The sequence below is a fragment of the Rhea americana genome, unplaced genomic scaffold, assembly GCF_003343005.1.
Source record: "Rhea americana isolate MKP2758 unplaced genomic scaffold, rheAme1 scaffold_243, whole genome shotgun sequence".
NCBI lineage: Eukaryota > Metazoa > Chordata > Aves > Rheiformes > Rheidae > Rhea > Rhea americana.
In genome coordinates, this window is record NW_028186361.1 from 536,904 (window position 1) to 558,497 (window position 21,594).

Here is a 21,594-nt window from a genome sequence, read left to right on the forward strand (position 1 = left end):
GATGTATTTGAAGATGCCCTTCTTTTCGTCCCTGACATCTCTTGCCACATTTAATTCAAAATGGGCCTTGACCTTCCTCATCGCATCCCTGTGTACTCTGACAACATTCTTATATTCCTCCAAAGTGGCCTGTCCTTTTTTCCACATTCTGTATACTTCCTTCTTCTGTTTGAGTTCTCCTAGGAGCAAATCCCTCATGCATGCAGGTCTGCTTTCCTCTTTGCTTTTCTTCTTACTCATAGGGATGAATTGATCTTCAGCTTAGAGGAAGTGATCCTTGAATATTAACCAGCTCTATGGGACCCCCTTCCTTCTAGGGCCCTAACCCCTAGGATTCCTCCAATTCAGTCCATGAAGACGCAGAAGTCCGCTCTCCCAAAGTCCAGGGTTGCAATCCTACTTACTGCCCTGCTTCCTTCCTGCAGGATCCTGAACTCCACCATCTCATGATCACTGCAGCCAAGGCTGCCCCCCGTCTTCACATCTCCAACCACTCCTTCTTTGTTTGTCAGTGCAAGATCCAGTGGCACATCTCTCCTCACTGGCTCCTCCACTACCTGTGTCAAAAGGTTATCACCAGTGCTCTGCAGGAACCTTCTGGCCTGTTTGTGCCTACCTGTGTTGTCCTTCCAGCAGATATCAGGATGGTTGTAGTTCCCCATGAGAATCAGAGCCTATGATTGTGAGGCTACTTCCAGCTGTCTATAGAAGGCCTCATTGACTTCTTCCTCCTGATCAGGTAGTCTATAGTAGACACCCACAACAGTGTCACCCATATTGGCCTGCCATAAACTCTCAACTAACTCTTCATCCACCCCTAGGCAGAGCTCAGTACATTCAAGTTACTCTCTCACATAAAGAGCAACTCCACCACCTCGCCTTCCTAGCCTGTCTTTCCTAAAAAGCATATAGCCATCATGACAGCATTCCAGTCATGCAAGATGTTCCACCATATCTCTGTAACTGCAATGAGATCAGGGGCCTGCAACCACACACAGATCTCTAATTCTTCCTATTTATTCCCCGTGTTGTGTGCATTGGTACACAGGAGTTTCACATACGCACAGAATAACACAAAATGATTGAAGTTGAAAGGGACCTCTGTAGATTATCTAGTCCAACCCCACTGCTCAAGCAGGGTCGCCTAAAGCATGTTACACAGGATCACATCCAGGCATTTTTTTTTTTCTTTTTTTTTCCAGAGAGGTAATTGAGAATGCAGGTTTCCTAGGAGGGGTACAACTGGAATGCCTCCAGTCATGTTCCATGTGCGCTTCCCTGACTGCATGCAGCTGCTGGAGGCATCCCGACTTGAGCTGCATTTTGCTGACTGCCCTATCTCTATAACTCTCCCCTTCTCCCATCTTTCTAGTTTAAAGACCTCCTTAGCAGGCTGGCCAATCTGTTGGCAGACACACAAGCCCTGTTTAGTGAGGTGGATCACATCTCAACCCATAGTCTGACACGTGGACAAGCCTTGGCAGTCTTTCCATGACATCTCATATTCAAGCCCCTGGCAGGCAACAAACCTCTCTAGACAGGAGGCCAGGTTGGCAGATAGGTGCCTCTGTCCTCTGCAGCAGGGAGACACCCACAACAATCAGTTGCTGCTTCTTCCAAGTATTCCTGCAAGGCACAGGGTCAGTTGGCACAGTTGCTTCCCTTGAAGCCATGCCCAGCTCCTCCTCAGCCTGGAGGGCACTAAACCTGTTCCTCAGCTGCCAGTCTTCAGGAAGAGTAAGATTCTTTCTYCTCTTATGAGAAGTGACCAGTTTCTAGCCTTCTTCTACAGTGTTATGAGCTATCATTTCACCACAGCAGAGAGCCCTCCAGCAACTCCACTGCTCTTGGCTGTTAGGACTCCTGGAGCTGTACAGTCTCCAAGAATACCCTATCTCTTGCTCATCTTCTCGGATGTTACACAGCCTACTGACTTCCTCCTGTAACTCCTTTACCTAATAACACAACTCATCAACAACAGCACACCTTCTGCAGGAGAGCTGACTGTCAGCCCAGGCCTCACAGAGAGTTCCCAAGCACTCCCTGCAACCTCAGACCTGTAGAGCTACATCTGCTGTCAGAGGGTCTGTCTGGGTCCAAACTTCTGACACAGCCGATGCTGTGACTCCAACAGCTACAGGCAAAAGTGATCTGTGGCGTGTCATGACCGTATCTGAGGAAGCGTACACTACTATGATTGGAAACAATGGTGCTTTCTTGCACCCTTCTGTGCAACACTGCTGTGCAACACTGCTGTGTCTGCTGTCTCTGTTAGGCACTAATTCTGAAGACTAGGGAAATTTGCCTGGGAAAACGTGGGAGAAGAAATGCTTACAGAAGTAAAAATGATGGAATTTGGATTAGATCAGGAATAAGCATGCTAGATGAAAAAAATGGGAGTATTTGGGAAGAAGAGACTTGAAGGTTAGCAATCTGCTTTGCAGTAGAATCAGTGGACAAAGCAGCCCTTCCCTAAGGATCACTTCTCCCGGAAAGCCTGGAGAAGCATAACAATGGATCTGGCTAAAGACCCACTTAGGGTGGCATTTGGGGCCAAGGAGAAGTAGCTACCTGTATGGCTGGGAGTTCCTGGGAATAGATAGGACCACCTGGTATTAAGAGTTCACCGCTTTCTCTCTCCTTAAATTTTTAGGCTAATTATTCCGATAACTCTTTCAGTGTTAAACCTCACACTTGGTAATGAGGTGTGAGGTAAGAGTTTCTGCATTCAGTTAGTGTTTGAAAGGCAGATAAAAAACAAAGAGATTCTGTATATATTGATGGGTCTTTGTTATTGCTCTCATCACCCCTTGTTTATATCCATACAAGCCTGGTATCTCCCTGCTCCTAAAAAGCGAATGTTCTTAAATTTTATCACTTTTGGACTCCTCAGAGAATCTCAGTTGAAATAATAACTAAGATACAGGAACTGAATAAATGAACACATCTAGGGCAGTATGAAAATGAAAAAGCATATACTCCAACAGAGATGAAATATAAGGGTCAGATTCAGTATAATGCTCTAAGACCTAAATGTTATGCAAATCCCCCAAATCAATTTGGTGACTGTAGTTCCCACAGCATACAAATTAATGAAATTTTCATTGGCCTCTGCCCTGAATTTAAAATCAAACAAAATTAAACATATATTAATTAGGCCTTAGGGTAAAGTATTCACAGCTTTAATTTCTGCTGACGTAAGTATGGGTTAGCATTCTGTTCTTAAATCTTCTCTCAGCCTTATTCATAGAGTATAAATCAACCCCATGAGTCTCTAAAAGCCTATTGAATGATAGAATCAATGATTCAAAGTTCTCTTCAGATAACCAGACAGAAGAAATCCTTGCACATAGAGCCTTTCTTGCAGAGATGTCCACATAAAACTGGTACAGAGATCAGTCACCTGATCCTGTCATTAAAACTAAATAGTCTATCAATTCATTTTTAATATAAAAAATCATCCAAGTATTAAAAGACAGGAGAGCAGTCAGCCCAGTATAAACTCCCATTTATGACATAATGCAATACAGATGTTAAATTCATTTCAAAGTCATTAGTTGTCTGTGACACACACCTTGGTGATACATGGCAGACTAATAGAGGAAAAAATACCAATTTTTTGTATTATTTTTAGACTTTGAACTTATCAATGCAACATTCTTAAGCCTAGCTAAGAGAAGGAAGTCACTTGTTGTAGGGCCCAGTAGCTTTTGAATTTGGAAACAACCATATAGTGATGTTAATTGGATTAAATTGTAACAGCTACAGACGGCTGTAGAAGGAGTAATGTGCATTTCTCCTGCTAAAGCCCAAGCAGTTAGGTTTTACTGACAGTAAGATACAAAGATATGCAGGAATATTTTGCCTCTTTTATCACTTCCGGATCATACCCCACCAGCAACCCACAGCTGAGCTATTTCTTTAGAGCACCTCTGTTGAGGGTTCAACATTTGAAAATTCAGACATGAGAGCAAGCTTCAAAATGACTCAGCAAYTGAGCAGAACTTCATGGAGGTCACAATTGTCAGCTCTGAAACAAATGGCATATAGACCTGAAATTGCTTGTCTAAAGCAATGAATTCTCATCCGAGTAGCATAATGGCCAGGACTTCATCTACCATATTAAAACATTTGATTGTATACATTAGGGAAGGAAGGTCACCTGAGGTGACTGAAAAGTAGTGTGGCAGTGATTTCAGAAGCTCACTAAAATGTATTTGGAAGGATGAAAGAATTAAGAAATTACAAAGCTGAGTATCTAGGTAAAATTTTTGTTGAACTGAGTTACCACTGTCCTTTCTGAGGTTACTATTATTAATGAAGGGTAAATATTATTATTCTATGGTTAGACCTTCGTAAATGCATGGAACCACATAGAGCAGAAAGAGCAAGTCTGGAGAGAATACTATAGCAAAATGCGAAAGGTATACTTACTGGTGTCTATCTAGGAATCTCAGAGTGAATTTTTATCATCTCAGTCCTGGATATTTGATCAGTATGTATACAGGGCATCCAAAGACTACTTAAAAATAGAAAAATCAAAACCTTTTTGGAGAACAAAAAAGACCAAAGGGTCACAATGGTGGAGAGGATAAATTTGCTGGAATCCTTTTCAGCCTTTTATGGAATTTTTAACAATAGAGCATATTGTCATGTAAGTGATTTGTTTTCAAGTGTTTGGGTTTACAGCTGAGTGGAAAGGTTGGAATGGATTTGGCAGTTCTGCCCAAGAGGATAATATGTTCCACATGATTGCCAAGGCAGGTCTGGAGGATCGCCAGTGGATCTACAGCCATCCATCAAGCACAAGCAGAAAGCAGCAGGGAACTAGCAAAATTCTCCTGCTTATTAGATATTTCTGGCTTCAAGACGAGCCTTGCAGTTTACAACTCATTTCTTTCTACAAAGATGGACTATGTCTGTCTATAGTGTTGGGGACTGTGGTGATCTATGCTTGGAAAGATAAAGAGAGCTATCAGTCTGGGGCTGAAATGCAGCCATCCTCCAGAATATTTTGGTACTCACTGGGTGTCAATAGTGTTAGCATTAATAGTCTTGCCTCAGACATAGCTATTTCCTTCTCTCTTAAGAATATTTTTTACCTTAGTATTTGTGTCCTCCTTTTCTGCTAAAAATTCATACTAGTGACCCCAACAGGAGACCACTTCATTTCCTTTCCCCATGCAGCCTGTAGAAGAGACATGTAGGAAGTCAGGTTGTGACAGCAAGAGATACCATAGCACCCCTGCCTGCTCTCAGCAGCACTTGCTGCACTGTACAAGGACAAGGCCACAGGATAGGAAAGCACAGGGCCAGGTTTTTTATTGGCAATATTGTTCAGCTTTCACTTGATTTGTTAATGCAAGTCCTACAAACCGAAACTTTGACATTCAGGGGTAGATTGACCCAGACTGGGTAAAGAGCTACTTTTTTTTGCTGTTCTAATTGTTCTAGGTTGTCAGTTTGCTTTACTTTACTAAACTTTTACTAAAGTTGCACAATATTTAATGATCTCTTTAGAGTCTCATTTCCTTCTTCCATAAGTACTTCTAAAAACTAACACTGCATCTCAGTCCCAGTAGCTAGAGAGAGGTTTGAAACCACCAGTATGAAAGATGGAAAAAAAAAAAAAGTAAATCTCATGGATTTCAAGTAATTCTGATGAAGTATTTATTTTACTATTATTATTTTGAGATAGCTATGAATTTGGGCATTCCCAAGTGGACAATACTGACCAGTTCTGTAACCTCAGATAGGAGAGCATATCACAAATTTGGAGAATTCTGAATCTACATTCAAATATTATGTCTCAAGCTCATCGCTACTGGTTCAGCAATAAACACAGACATACTGCACAGAAATGCAAACCATTTACATCACTTCAGCTACATAATTTATTCATTTTCATCATTTTTCTGCATTAGCAGTTGCTACAAGAATGCCTCTTAGCAAACAAAAGAAATAGGAAAAAAAATAATAATAATTCCTCSTTTATGGTAACAAAGACTGTTCTCAACTGCAAAGTAAAGACCAGAATTCCCAATAGTTGTTAGGGAGGACACTTCTGGATTTCACAAATAATATTTCAGACACACAATTTTGTTTGTTTTTTGTTAACTTTATTAACTTCACTAAAAGCATAGCTGAGTACTAACTGCTATGCTCTAGAGAGTCTCTGTGCCATCCTGTGTTAGGTGCCTAACACAAGTGCTCCRCATCACTCTGTGGAAGGTCCTGTCTTTTTCCTAGAGAGTACACAGAAAATTGGTCTATCCTAGGTTCCTGTGGAGGAGGTTCAGCCCACCCAGCCCACACATAAGTGTTAGCCATCTAATGAAATAATCCCCCTAAAATAAGTGCCTATTCACTGCGTTTAGTGAAGCTGGTGCCTTTGCAGCCCATTAGAAGGAGCTCTTTTCACTTACGTTTAGGTACCTAATGAAGATGGGCAGATTACCACCCCTTTGACTTTTAGCAATATTTATAGAAAAAGAGGTTTGTCTTTTGCTGGGAAATTTGTTCTAGTACTATTACCTGAAAAGATTTAACAAACTTTTCATTTTTATTTGTGCATAAACATATTTATAGGCTAGAAAAGCATATTTACAGACCAGAGCTGTATCACACAAAGTGCTCTGCAGTCTCAGAAYAGTGGTTCCAGCTTTCCTTTCCAAGCAAATGAGTGCAGCTCAGTTCTCATGACCATTGCCACATAACCTCCCATAGCACCTTTTCATCTGCATATGTGTAAAGTATAGATGATTACAGTAAGGGACATGTAGGAGTGCCTACCCTGATTGATGATACTGTATTAGATCAGAGTAGTTAGAGCAGCTAAGGCATTTTCCAACACAGAAATATGCATCCCAGCCACTCTGTCATCTGACAAGCTCCTGCTGATGTAATAGTGGATGACTGATTATATACTGCATCCTCGTTTAGAAGCTTTTAGAAGCTATTTCATTTGATTACTTTCCCTGAARCTGAAGTGTCCATAAATGAGGGACACTTCTGCCTTGGATTTTGTTTAGTGAAAATAAGGGTTGTATTAACATGGGCATATGGAAAGAATTTAGCTTAGAATTTTAACTTACTGTAATTCAAAACACTGTTTACAAAAAATGGTATATTATAAAGCCCAAYTGCAGTAGTTTTAACTGCATGGTTGTTGAATATCTGTCTTTCATGAACTGCACCATGTCTTACTCTGTTGTCTGCAAAACCAGACAACAATTTTCTGCTAGCTTCAGTGCTTGATGCCCTAAGAGATGTATCACTGACTACTTGGGGGGGGTGTTACTTCAGTGTTCCGTTTTTCAAAAGAAAACAAAATATAACAACAAAAAGTATCTACTGGGTTTCTGTGTTTGAAAAAGGAGACAGCAATATCACCAAACATTTCACCAATTTTGTTGAATACATTTGAATGAACCACTGGGACAGGAAAGACTGAACAATCACACACACAGTCAGACTTAGGCCACCAACTGCAAATGATGGCTTTCATTCTAAAATGTGTATGAACACTGGGACAAAGTGTACCCTTTTACTTGTAATTCCTACAGCAAAGAACTTCTTCAAAATCCAGCTTCACAAAAATGCTGAAAATGGAATTCCATTCTTTCTTTTTCTCATGATTATTTCTCTGTCAAAACTGACCAGCTCAGAAACAAAACATTTTTTCAAACTACCAAACCAGTGCCACTTGAGTCTCAGAATCACTTAAGAGCTGCAGTGTCCTCCTTGCCTTTAGAGGTGTCTCATAGGCTTATCGTAGTSAAAGTTTTGTTAGAGATGCAAGCTAATGGAACATAAAATATAAGGACACTTTTTTTTTTGCTATTACTAAAAAATATGATTCTAAATACCTACAGGAGTTCTGAGTCATTTAATAAGATAAAACCACTTTTATATAATCACTAACCAGAGAAAAACTGCAAAAGTGCTTCAGATACTTGGCTAATGGGGTCTTTGGGGTAAAAGGGTCATTTAGCACTTCCCTTTGGTTTAGAAGATACTAAAGATACAAGGAGCAACATCAGCTCCCCTGCTACCCTGCTGTGCTCCTCACAATAGGAATCTTAGCTTTGGAAACTAGTAATGGATTAATGGATTTATTCTAATAATGCCCATGTGTTGCTTGAGGTACTGGGGACAAGGGAGGTGAAGTGAATTGCCTGGAGCAAAAAGGATGTATATGACAAAGGCTGCAATTGAATGTAGACCACCTGAAGCCTACTCATGCTTCAGATATAAGATTGTCCTTTCTCTTTGAGCTCTCACTGCCAATGCTCTCATATTTCTCTTGCAGTACATTAAAATCACATTTTCATTGAATAATGACAAATGCAACCTATTTTTAAAACTGTATGAGCCTTCCACTGTCTTGTGTCTCACATTGTGTGTCTCAGTAGCAGTGCTGTTTGTGTACTCTTTGTAAGAGAAGAGTTCAAGGTTTGGACATCTCCCCAGCTGCTGTCTATAACTCTGCCCTCATTTACTCTTCTGAGTTTATCTGCTCTTCCTTCCCCTCCTCCTAGCCAAGTTTTGTGTCTTCTTTCAATTTAAAGCCTTTTAGTTAAAAGAACTTTCTATTTTGTGCATACTAAGTGCTCTCTTCTCTATGACAAGTTTTACTATGAAAAATTTCCAGGGAAATTTTAACACTGCAACTACTACCATCTAATCTATTTAAAGACTCACGGAGATAAAGATTTTATGTTTTTCTTTTCTGTGTCATTCTACCTGCTGTAAAGTTCTCTAGTCAAATCACTTTTTTTATATAAATAATTTATAGAAATAAATAATTGTTGTGCAGTAGGATACTCTTTGGTGTGGTTATAAAACATGCAGCAAAACAAGCAAAGTCTCCTATAATCAAAAAGAGTCTGAACTAAATGAGTAATTCTTAATGAGGAGTTTTAATGGGATTCAAATGAGGAAGACATTGTTTAAAAGACAACCAGATACAAAACTGGGAGAAACAGCTGATACAGAGATTGTTGTGCTGCTATTCAGAGGAAATCCAAACCCCTGGAGAAATGGACAGGGAGGAACCTCATGAAGTTCAACCAAGGGAAGTGAAAAGTCCTGCACCAGGGGACGAATAATCTCAGGCACTAGTACAGGCTGGGAACCAAACAGCCAGAGAGCAGCTTTACAGAGACAGAAGTGGAGGTCCTAGCGGACAACCCGTTGGACATGAGCCAGCAATGCACTTTTGTGGTAAAGAAAACCAACAACCTCCTGAGTTGCATTAGGAAGACCATTGCCAGAAGGTTGAGAGAGACGATACTCAGCACTGGTCAGGCCACATCTGGAGTACTGGGTCCTGTGCTGGGCTTGCCAGGACAACAAATACATGGATCTGCTGGAATGAGACCAGCAAGTGGCCACAAAGATGATTAAGGGCCTGGAGTATCTCTCATATGAGCAAAGGCTGAGAGAGCTAGGGTTGCTTATCCCAAAGACGAGAAGGCTCAAGGGGGATCTTATCAATGTGTATAAATACCTGTTGGGACACTGTCAAGAGAATAGGGCCAGATTCTTCTCAGTGGTACCCTGCGACCAGACAAGAGGCAATGGGCACAAACTGAAACACAGGAAATTCCACTTGAACATAAGAAAAAAAATTCTTCACTGTGAGGGTGACTGAGCACTGGAACAGGTTGCCCAAACAGGTTTTGGAATCTCCATCCTCGGAGACATCTTCGGAGATACGCAAAACCTGACTGGACATGGTCCCATGCAACCTGCTGTAGCTGATGTTGCTTGAGCAGGGGGGTTGAAACAGGCAATCTCTAATGGTGCCTGCCAGCCACAGCCACTCTGTGGTTTTGTGATTCCGTGTGCTTTCACAAGGGTGAGTGTCCTTCGTTAAAAYGAAGCCTTTCAATAAAGATTGATGGTATTTGGTCACAAATTAATAAAAACAACCCATCAGTGTCGCCAGGACAAAATTCTGCCACTAAATCAAGGTTATGATGTCTTGATATGAAATTCATTTAGCTATGCTTGTGCAAGTGAAACCCTACTGCTTTGTCTTCCCCACTCTCATTCCTTTTTCCTCATACTCTTTTCTTCAGAGAGCACACCGTGACTGGAAGAGAAAGTCAATTTCCAATCTGTAGGGTTTGGCTTAGTTGAAAAATACTTGCTAAGCTAAGTTCACCTACCCCGAGCCTGGTGCTACTGAGAGAAGTGCCATTTGCTCTGACCACAGTCAAACTTGCTGCGGGCAAGCACTGTGGAAGCTCCCTCTTGGAGCGCTACTAATGCACCTGAAATCTGACACACAGCCTATTCCCTGTTATTCCAAAGACTGCCAGCTGCTAACAGGATAGTGATGTGATGTGATTAGATGATTACTAGAGAATATGCCGGGACACCAAGGTCATTTCCTAGTACCTGTGCCAACTCTGAAAATAGGAACACAAGATGTGTCCTGCATGGCCTGATGAAAGATTTCTGTGGCCTAATATTCACTCTCCAGTGGTAGCAACAGAACATGTTATTTGAGGAAAGTACCTCAATCTGTATAGTTTTTGAAGGCTATTTGCTTCACACTCCATCAGCAACCATAGTTACCGTATTAGGGAACACTAGAAGTTACATATCTGCTGAGGACTTTTAGTACACACTTATGGACCCATTGGCCATTAATTTCTCTTGGAAATCCCTTTCTGAATCTGCAAATACTGTCATCTTTCAGCCTCCTGTTAAGTTGCAGTTCTCTACCTTCTGTGTAACAAGGTTACCTTTTAAAGTCAGTTTAAACCAGCCCCCTCCTAGTTTCACTGAGTGCTCCTCAGTTCTTGTACTGCAGGATTTGGGTGAACAACTGTTCTTCATTCAGTTTATTTACCCTTTTTGTGATTTTATACACCTCAATCACACACCTCCATCAGCCCTTCTGTCTCCTCAGCTGAACAGTCTTAGCCTTTTTGGTCTCTATTTATAAGACACTGGTGAATATTGAACAAGATTTCTCTCAGCACCAAAGCCTAAATGATCCCACTAGTGACTCCTCCTCATTCTGAAAAGTGACCAGTACATTCTCCCCTTGGCTACCTAGTCTTTATCAGCTTTCAATTCACAAAAGAGAATGTCTTTCAGCTCTGTGACAACTTAGTTGGCTTTTTTGAAAATCTGCATATGTTATGCTCACTGAATCCCCTTTTATAYTTGATTATTTGCATCCTCATACAGCTGGTTAATGAAATAGAAATCCCAGACTCAGGCAAAGCTTATTCATGTACTCAGAGTTCTTGTTCTTTATTACAGACCATGTCATCCTACCAGGGATGAAAATCAGATTCATGAGCCCATAGCACCTACAATCCCCTGTTCGTAGGTCTGAAAAAGAGGRAAAAAATGACAAATGGACAAATATGCACCATATAGAACAGTTCACATATTTCTATCTTGGAGCTGACTCCTTGCTGCTGTATCATATCAGTACTAAAAGGTGTAATTGGAGAGTTCTGATCGAGGGACTTTGCAAAAGCCATTGCACAGCTGCAAGAAAGAAAAGCACTTCTGCAACTTACTCTTTGAAAAGTAACTCACAAGACAGCCAGAATTTGAGGTTTTGTGTTTTTCTGATAATAACTTCTGGATATTTTGCTTAGATGTCTGGAGTCTTTTTGCCATTGTTCATGCAGTCACCCCACGGCCTTGCCATAGCATAGGGGAAAGCTCATGTAACCTGTTGTATCTCAGTGTGTCCACTTCTAAAAAGAATGATATAACAACACTTATTTCATCTTGCAGAACTTCTGAATTCAATTTAGAATTGTTTACAGTGAAGCATGACATTGTTTGCTGACAGAAAATATTATGTGAGAGGCACAATCTTGTACCCAGCATCATGAAATATTTCAGAACAAATATTCAATATAAATTATCATAGCTGGACTGATTTCCCTAGAACCCTGGCAATATAAAATAGTGGCCAATTTGCTTCTGCATAAGTAAGCATATTTCCTCATAAACAGTAAGCAGTGGAGATGAAATTTGTTTATTAAGTGAGGTTTTGTGCATTTGCTCTGTATTTCATAGAAAGACTGTTGGAAACGCAGTTTTGCATGAGAAAGATAAATCAGGCTCCTGCCTCTTGCATCCATTAAATAGACCTTCTCCAAGGCTGGGAACAAGATATTGTGATAAAACATCCTTTAACACTATAACACATCTCATCTCAGGAGAAAAGCATCAGAGCCACTGATGTATTAGCCACTGTTCACCTGCAGATTCCTTTATGTTCATTTCTAGTCATCAAGTCCAAGGAGTAGCTTCATTGAAACCTGTGTCTTCACTCATATCTGTTGATAGCATTTACCAGCAGCTATTTTTCATGGTATTTTTGTTCCAGTCAAAGAGATCATGCTAGCTAGCACACACAATTTGAAGCAGAGCTGATCGCTATGTCTGAATGCTCACGAAAGCTCTAACGACAGGTAGTGCTGCATTTGCTCCAGCACTCAGCATGCGCATATGTCTGTTTTGTCCTGTACTGCACCTTGCCAATACTTGCTGGCCATCTAATGTAATCATTGAAAGCATTTTTATTTGTAGCAGTGCTGCTTACAAACACGTTTGGCTTCATCTGTCAAAGCCTYGAAGGGTTGGGGTCTGGCACCAGCCCTTATTCTGCATGACTAGGTCTTCAGCCAAATGATTTCTGCTCTGAATTAAGCAGCACCTTCACTTAATAATCCTCACTCTCTCTCTTTTAACTGAAGGACTGCCAGAGAAACACAACAGGACAGCACTGCGAGCAATGTCCAGATGGCTTCATTGGGGACGTCGTCAGAGGACCACCCACATTCTGCCAGCCTTGCCCTTGCCCTCTGCCAGTAGTTACCAAGTATGTAAAGAGTTTTTGGTTTTCTTTGATTTGTCCTGATTTTGGTGCTTTATCAGCTGGGGTCATCATCCCCTGCTCCTGGATGCAGGAGACAAGGGCTGCTGCCCTTCCCAGCAAAGAAAACCAAGAGCACTGTCAGTTGCTGACATTTATAACCACATGAAAACAGCATTTCGTTTAGAAGGTGTAAAATATCTTTAAGCACTCATATCAACTCTTACCAAGAGGGAGGAGGAAATATTTGAACAGCTTCACATTCTCCTTCGTCAACATGGGAGAGATTGTTCTGTCTAGTCTAAAATAACTGTCTACTTATTTTTAAAAACACCTAAAGAATAAATTCACTCACACGGCAGCAACAGGGATGTATATGGTTGAGACAGACAGAAAGATGGATCAGTGGCCTCTGGAGTGTAAAACTGATCAGGAAAAAACATTGCCTGACAGACTCCTGGGCAATCAGTGACTGGACCTGGTTAATACAAGCACAGTTAAAAGGAAAGGGCCGAAGGACACCGCAACAGGTCCAGTACCATTTCAGCTCATGCACAGCTACCTTTGAATAAGAAATTATTCTTATCAAAAAACAGAGACCAAGCCAAAGACCTCAGCTGTTATCCACTTTATGCCTCCAGAGGAAACAAATAACTACAAATGGTGACTATTACAAACTTTCAGTAGTACATTAGTAATGTAGCTGAAAGAAATAATCAACTTGCTCTTACTTGAGGTCCATACTCCATCAGAGTGGCATCTGTGCAAATCCCACTGAATTCACGGAGGAAATGCTAACAAATATTTCCCAATAGGTTTAGGCTATTTTTTAGCAAGCTACCTACTTCCCTTATGTTGTTTCCTATTCCAATTTCAGCTGGACTTCTCAAAAGGGAAGTTTTCTCCCTTGTGTTCAGAGATAATTGTATTTGTTTATGGTTGCTATAGGATTACTTACATAGCTTTAAGGTGGGATGGTCTGCATTTTGCTCAGCTGCTCAGTGGCACAGGATCAAAATGGCAACTGAGCAAAATCCTTCCTGTCGGACTCCCATAGATCACTGTTTGGCTTTTGCAGTGAGCTACAGACACCTGAGGAGGGCTGCGCATGGAGAACAACTATTGTTGAAAAACTGCAGCTTTGACAGGATTAGAGAGAAAATCTTCAAGAGAGGGGAAAAACCTGTTTTGTCTTTATATAAAAGGCTTAGGAGTAAGCGAGTCCACAGACAAAGCATATTGCTTCTTTCAGTTTCAGTAATGGAAGTAATGCCAGAAAAGTATAGCAGAAATACAACAGTCAGAAGCAATGCCTTTGCTTAGCAAAAGAAAGTGATTTTTTTAAGTTGCTGGACACAGAGCAACCACTATGACTTGTAAAGAGCAGTCCTCTCAAAAAAAGAAAACTGCAAACAAATGAGGTAGCACTGCACAAGACCCAATTTGGATCAAGCATGACAAGTTGAGTGAACATCTGGACTGCCCTTCCCACAGTGCAGCTTAGCCATATTCATCCTAGCCCATGCCCAATCATACAGGTCATCTGGCTTTGTGGCAATGCTCCCTAAAAACAGGGAGCCAACCAGTCCATCAGCCCAGTAGAGCTCAGTGCTAGGTGCTTTTGACATTACGGGATCTATAAGCACCAGAGCTATAGGGAGTCTCTGGACAGTACTATGGGGAATTAGAGCACAAGCCAAGGAGCATTCCCTGCTTTAGCCTATGCTTCTTAGCCCTTGATGCTAGGGACATATTCTTCTCCTATTTTGGACCGCTAGCGATAAGGAAGCCCCAAACCCCAAAGGACAGCAGTACAGGATCAGGAAGGAAGAACAAACCTAGCAAAGAGCCTGTATGCAGATGCTTACATGTTAGAAGCAATGTGTCACCTCTTTAAGATCATCTCATGCAAAGATACGGTTCAATTTTACAGGTTTTCCCCTTATATTCAAGTCCTAAAGGCAATATTTAAAGAAATATCTTATCCCAATTTCATTTAGGTCTCTATATAAATTGTGTGCAGCAATTGTCTGTACAGCTTCTTGTGTGAGAAAGACCTGACCACACAACAGCCTTCAGCTGGGGCTGGAACACAAGCCAATAACAGCGATTGAGCAACACTGAGCCTTGCATAATTAAATTCAAAGAACAAACATCCGCTCTTATGTTTTTTATTATTTCTCCAGTATTCCTAGTCAATTTATACTAAGGCAAAACAGTAACTCTATCAGAAAGCAGAAAAGCATTAAACGCCTTAAATACAGAGCATTCAAAGCATGCTGTTTTGCAGTCTGCTTTAAATTGGAAATAGCTTGTGAATTCATAATAGCTAGACAAACTGACCAAATCCGAAAACTGACAGAATCATCAGATACGTGTTTGTTCTTGGGAAAGTCTGTGTGCCTCTGGATTTTTTTCTGGCCAAACAATCTTCATATCTGCTATCCTGGGAAATTTTAGAATAATGTCATCCCTTTGGAATAAAGAAAGATTCCAGCAGATGTTTCTTCTTTTTAAACCTGAGGGAATTTTATGAACTTTCTTTCTCTAAATGACCACAAAAAATATAAAAACTCAGGAAGGCTTCAGTCTTATTTCATAATTTAAATCCACAATGTGGTTTGTTCAACTATATGAAGGAATTAGCCTCAATAAAAGAAGAGGAAGGCTGCCAAAACTGCTATATTTTCTAGATATGTTCTCATAAAAGTTTAAACTGAAATTAATTAATTTGTGAATTGTGTGAGAAGAAGCTCATTCCATGCTCTTTCTGGCTGTATGAAATGTTTTGAGACAACACAGACATCTATTTATTTGACCCTCGTTGTCCCACCAGCTGAGAGATGCTGGTGAGAACTGAAGCTTTACAGGAATTCTTGTCACCTTTTAATGTTGCTCATTCCTGGATCATGCTCTTTCCCATCGTTCTGAGCATTTTGCATTTTTGAGCAAAAGGGATGCAACCTGGCCACAGCTGCCCAGCACAGATTGGTGTAATAATATAACAGAAGATGTGCAAGAGGAAAAAAGGCATATAATGATTTTTGCTCTGCCAGTTTGCAAGGGGGTATGCAGTCCTTTGAGAATCATAGCTGATACTAAACAGGATCAGGTTAGCAGTGGAACCAAGGAGCTCCATTTTAAGAGCCATTGGCCTGCCGCCGGCAGCTGCTGCCACTCAGTATTTTAACTGCATTCCAGTCTGTATCAGGATCTAATTGAAAACATCTTTAAGACTGTATACTTTTTTTACCATAAATGTATTTAAGTCATGTACATCTCTGTATTTGAAGCGTATAGAATTGTACACTACCTAAATCAAGCTGCTGCAGTTCCTTCTATTCTGTTACAGTGGCTAAAACCTGAAAACTTAAGAAAGCAAAGGAATCCACGTCTTAGAATCCACTCTAGTGAAAATGACACCAGAAAGCGCTACTGCCATCAGTATCACTAATGGGCATGTTGGTCTCACAACAGGCCCCAGGCTCCTTCCTGCTTACACAGTGAGACCCCAGTTATTAGAAATGAAGATAGCAACACTGATTTCAGTTAACACCACTTTGTACTTCTGGATCAGGCTTGAGGAAAATTGAGAATTGTATAGGAAACTGCTGTGCCCATTCCAGAGTCTAAATTCCAAAAGTGCTCAATGCAGTCTGTTTCATAAGCAGTATTTTTTCCCTTAGACTTAAAGACAGGAACAAATGAGAATCGCATAACATATACATTTATTCTAAGCTCCTTATCTAAAATATATCTATGGAAACCTGCAAGCTTATCTGATCTTCACTGCAAGATAAGAATCTGCATGTATCTGGGGCTTATATACCTCCATAGCACAACGAGGTGCTTCCTACACTAATTAAAAAGACAGACACTGGGTAAAATGCGGCTAACAGAGAGAGCTTAGAAACCTAGTGATACCAGTGAAAGAATATTCAGCAATAAATAACCAAGAGCCAGAGCCCACATCATCAGTAAATGTCCATAGTATAGCAAACAAATGCTCCCAAGTATTTGCCATTGCTCATTACTCTCTCTGTTCTAATCAAATTCCAGCTTTGCAGTCTCCTGTTACAGAAAAAGTGGAAGTATACGCTGTGTCTGCAAGGAAAACTATGCAGGACCGAACTGTGAAAGGTAAGGAACTAAAAGGATGACTTCCTGGTCAACAGTACTAACGTTCAGAAGCCTTCAAGGGAGCCTTCCCATACTGGGGAGAAATCTTGTGCATGTGTAAGCATTAGGCTGAATCATGACTGTTTAAGGATCTCATTCAGTTTCCACAAAAAAGCAGCAAGAAACTGATGCAGAGACAGGGCTGAGCAAGACAGACATTTACATCTGATATATCCTGGTCCATTTCTTGCACTTATTGTACCTATCTGTAGTTATCTTCCTAAAATGAATACAATTTACAGACTGAAATATGAAATACAAATTGGAAACAGCTGCTGAAATGAAAAATCACTGCCACATGGATGCCTCTTGCAATTTCCCACTCTAAAAACATGACAGGGTTCGACCAATTAAATGTTTCTGAAGTAAGGGAGAAAAATGAATTATGTGATCAAATTCTTAATGATCAGATACAGCTTCRCAGATATACTTCATAGACATAATTCAACCAAGTCAGCAAAGCACCCGTGGGTCAGTTTTGTTTTTCAATTTACCCTGATGCCCAGAAGCAATTTCCACTAAAAATATTCTAAATTACTAAGTACATAATTAAATGGAACTACATAGTAGAAAGTTAGCTTATTATCCTATCTTGTAAAAGGCCATCTTACTCTCTATGAATACACATGAACGACATTTCAGTGAATACCAGAGGCCTGATTCTAACTCAGAATTTCTCCTTGGGCAGTGACTAAGTTTAAGCAGCCCTAACACAGACTGAGGGGTACAGGATGGCTCAGACAGCTGGCTTCCTCAGCACCCATTTTAGAAGAACTCAGTCTATTAAAGAACTCAGTTCACTGTCATTAATGGGCAAGTCTTGAATTCAGTTGATACTTAACATAACTACCAGAGAAGGGGGAAAAGTGATGCTCAAGATGCAAGATAGGAAACAATGTGAAAAAGGTAAGACGAAAAACAGAAAGAGTGAAGGTTTTTGCCCTTATAAATGGCTCAACACATCAGCGTATTACCTCTGTGTTACCAATATGGTGACAGCAATAGTGAAAGCCTTCTGCACAGCAGATACAAAAATGGAAGAAAAGAGCTTATTTCCAATCCTTTGACTACATCCTTTCATTCTTCTGAAATGTCAAATATATACACAGAAGAAAATGCAGACAATTAAAAGGTCAGTGAAGTGCCTTAATGGTTATTAAAGTTATCCTAGACTACAAGCAAATCAAATCCTACGAAGTAAGTAGCAGATTATAATAGCAGGGGAGAATAATACAGCTTTGTTTTCTAATAGCCACTAACCAGCCTTACACAGTGCATCTGTCTCAAAGAAGGTAAAGCTCAGCAACTAGATGGGTTAGAAAAGGATACAGAAAGAAATCAGCTTGTCTGGGTCACTACCTTAAGTCCTTGACTAACTGTTAGGTTAAGTGGTGAGCAGTAGCGAATAAGACTTTCTTTCTAGCCGCTGTGCTGCCGATACACCGGCAGGAGCACTGTGTTTCTGGCCTCCCCTCCATCAGCAGTCCTGAATGCTAGCAAAAAGGGACATTGCCCCCGTCTTTCCCGCAACCCGAATAGCGGCTTGTGTCTTCAGAGGGCATTACTACCATGTCCTGCTTAATTTCGCTTGCCTGAAGGCAACCTAGTAAAGGGAGAGGAAGGCCACATCCTGCCCACTGACCGCCCTGCTCTGTCCCCCTGCCCCTCTTTACTAGCTCTCTGAGGTGATCATGATCATGATCACAGTGCTGTGAGGTAGGGAGCTGTGGGCATCCCGCCACGGGCAGCGCATGGTATCTCTCAGCACGCCAGGAGGCAATCAGCTCCATATCCTCTGGCATTCATGTAGGAAGTTTTCTTGTGCTGCTCTGGAGATGTGGCACAAATCTATCCAGTTTCTGTTATGTTTGCCAGCAAATAAAGATGAAAAATCATGGAGGCCTTTGCTAGGGACTGGGAAAACCAACCTCCCAATTTGAAATTGAGGAATGAAACATTTTGTTCCCTGACTCCAACAACAAGGTATTAAAGTGGTGACAGATGAAATCTAGGTTTTACTAATGTCCAAATGTTAAAAAAGATAACTGAACACATGATACTATATCACCTAAACTGAACACAGGAAAAGAGTCCTTTTGGCATTGCCAGTGAAGGGGAAGTTATTTTCTTACTCACCAATAATTACAGGAAGCAAACACGGCTGTGAAGTGAAGCAAAGATAACTTAGCAGCTTTATTATTTCCACGCTGTTGAAAAATTGCAAGGGAGAGGAAATACTCTTCATCAGCAACAAAGAGCCATTTATTGATACAGGGGAGGAAAAGGCACTTACCGTGGATCTCTACTTTTTTGGACCATAAAACGCAGACCTGGAGTAGTACGTTTCCGTCCAGCTATCTTTGCTCGTCTCACTCAGCATCAGCTCTCAAAGAGGCCAAGCACAGTCCTAACCTATGAAATGTACTGAGTGGAGAAGGGAAAGGGAAAAGGAAAGGGAAAGGGAAAAGGAAAGTGAAGATGACACATTTATTTTCAGCTGTAAAAGTTTCTATTTGTTTTAGACAGCTACTCCAGATGATGAGAGATGGCTAATGAAAGTGAGTCAGATGATCATAGAAAACAGCACTTACTTCCAGGCCCAGAAATACATCTGTGAGGATGTGAGCACTGTCTACTACACTTCTGGCAAGCAAACAAAACGGTATCTTTCAGAAAAGAGAAAACAAATCACTTTGTTCTTATGAGGGAACATATACTATGGGAATGATGGGAATAGTATAGAGTCTTTGGTAGACAATGATTGAGAGCTACGCCTGGTTAGAGGTAAGCAAAACACAGTTATCACCTCAGCAGTGTTCAGTGGCCTCTGTGACATGAATTGGTGGCCACAACAGATTGATAATCATTTGGAAAATGACTAACTACAGGAAATTTTAAAAAGGATGAAAGATTTTGAAAGCTCAAATCAAATGGTTAGACGAACCCTTTTTAAATCATGGAGTATTTTTTTCTTTTTCAAACTCCATAAAGGTATTGAAATTTGGAAATTTGGAAAAATATGACTATCTCATATAGGCTTTACAATATTAGAAGATTATAGTAAGCTTTTTGGAGCATTTCCATGAGTGCCTGTTCTAACCCCCACTCCCACATAAATGGGGAGTGACTCCACCAAAATCAATTAAATCACATTCTTTAGCTCACTGTTTTATTCATATTTCTTCAAAGGATGCATAAAACTTCAGACCACACTTTTATTCTTTACATCTGGGTCACCCAAACGATAAGATCTGCATCAAAGATTCAGAGAGAGCTGCAAAGAGACAACTAGCGTCTTTGTCATTGGCAAAGGCAATAACTGAGGCAGCCAAGTGGTTTATATTAAGATGCTTAAAATTTTATATATGCTTTTACTGTGAGGGTTCAGGCCTGGAACATGAACAAAGCAGTGTTGAAGAAATTACTTTCTTTATTAAAAAAAACCTTCAGCAAACATAGGAAGAGATTAAAACTAGAAGCTGTTATCAGATCTCCTACATTTTTATCGTTCAGATATAGCAGAACATGGATTTGACTATGTTCACATTTTAGGAGATATCAGACCCCAGCTCAAGTCACCAGCCAGAAACTTGGGAAAATTAAACTAAACTGCCTGAGAGCTCACCCTCCCCACCCACAAACAGCAGCAAAAACAGCATTTCAAAACAGGTCTTTTTGGATAAGAGAAAAGCAAAAGACAACAGAGAGATAAAATAGAATAAAATACAATAACTACTCCTTACCTAAACTATTGCCACAACTATTCAATCCACTGATTTCTTCATTAAGCTAGGCCAGCTAGCGGCCGCTATCCCCAAGGAGTAGTTCTGCATTCCCAGTTTGGGGGTATGAGTCCCCGAGCTCTGCAGCGCAAGGTGCTGGGTGCTAAGTCCCCTTTCCACCCCTCGGTGACACCGCCAGCAGCACGGGCTGCCCTCCATCCTGCCAGGTAACCCCACTGGTTGTCTCACCACTGCTCCAGCTGCCAGCTCCTCCAGAAATGCCGTTGGTTGAAGCCCTGCTCCTGTGAGCTGTTCCATACCTGTTCCTGTGCCAGCTCTGCTCACCACTCTGGCTACGTCCATCCTCTTCCAGCTGCTGCAGCTAACCGCTGCAGTGCTGCCAGCAACTGCCATTCATCAGCTATTTCTGCTCTTTTGCAAAAGTACTTGTAGCGTATAGGATTAAGTCTGCTCCTTGCTATCCACAGGGACTTCTGTAACAGAGCATCTGTCCTTTCTTTCCAAATGATGTCATCAAATCTATTCACTATTGTCTTAGCTTAGGGTCACCATCTGCCCAGGAACATTAGGTACAGTTAGAATCATAGAATCAGTAAGGTTGGAAGGGACCTCTGGAGATCATCTAGTCCTACCCTCCTGCTCAAGCAGGGTCACCTAGAACATGTTAGACAGGGTTGCATCCAGGCGGGCCTTGAATATCTCCAGAGGAGGAGACTTCACAACCTCTCTGGGCAACCTGCTCCAGTGCTCCGTCACTCTCACAGTGAAGAAATTCCTCCTCATATTCAGGCAGAACTTCCTGTGGTTCTG

At 41.0% G+C, this 21,594-nt stretch overlaps 1 protein-coding gene across 3 annotated transcripts in view; it reads left to right on the forward strand.

The window, feature by feature from the left end:
• LAMA4 (laminin subunit alpha 4) overlaps positions 1-21,594 on the forward strand; it is a 107,652-nt gene that overhangs the window by 27,010 nt on the left and 59,048 nt on the right. For all 3 annotated transcript variants that reach the window (XM_085306632.1, XM_085306633.1, XM_085306634.1), the window contains 2 exons: positions 12,744-12,868; positions 16,922-17,002. In XM_085306632.1, coding sequence (XP_085162758.1) covers positions 12,744-12,868; positions 16,922-17,002 — 206 coding nt within the window. The remainder of the gene's footprint in view (positions 1-12,743; positions 12,869-16,921; positions 17,003-21,594) is intronic.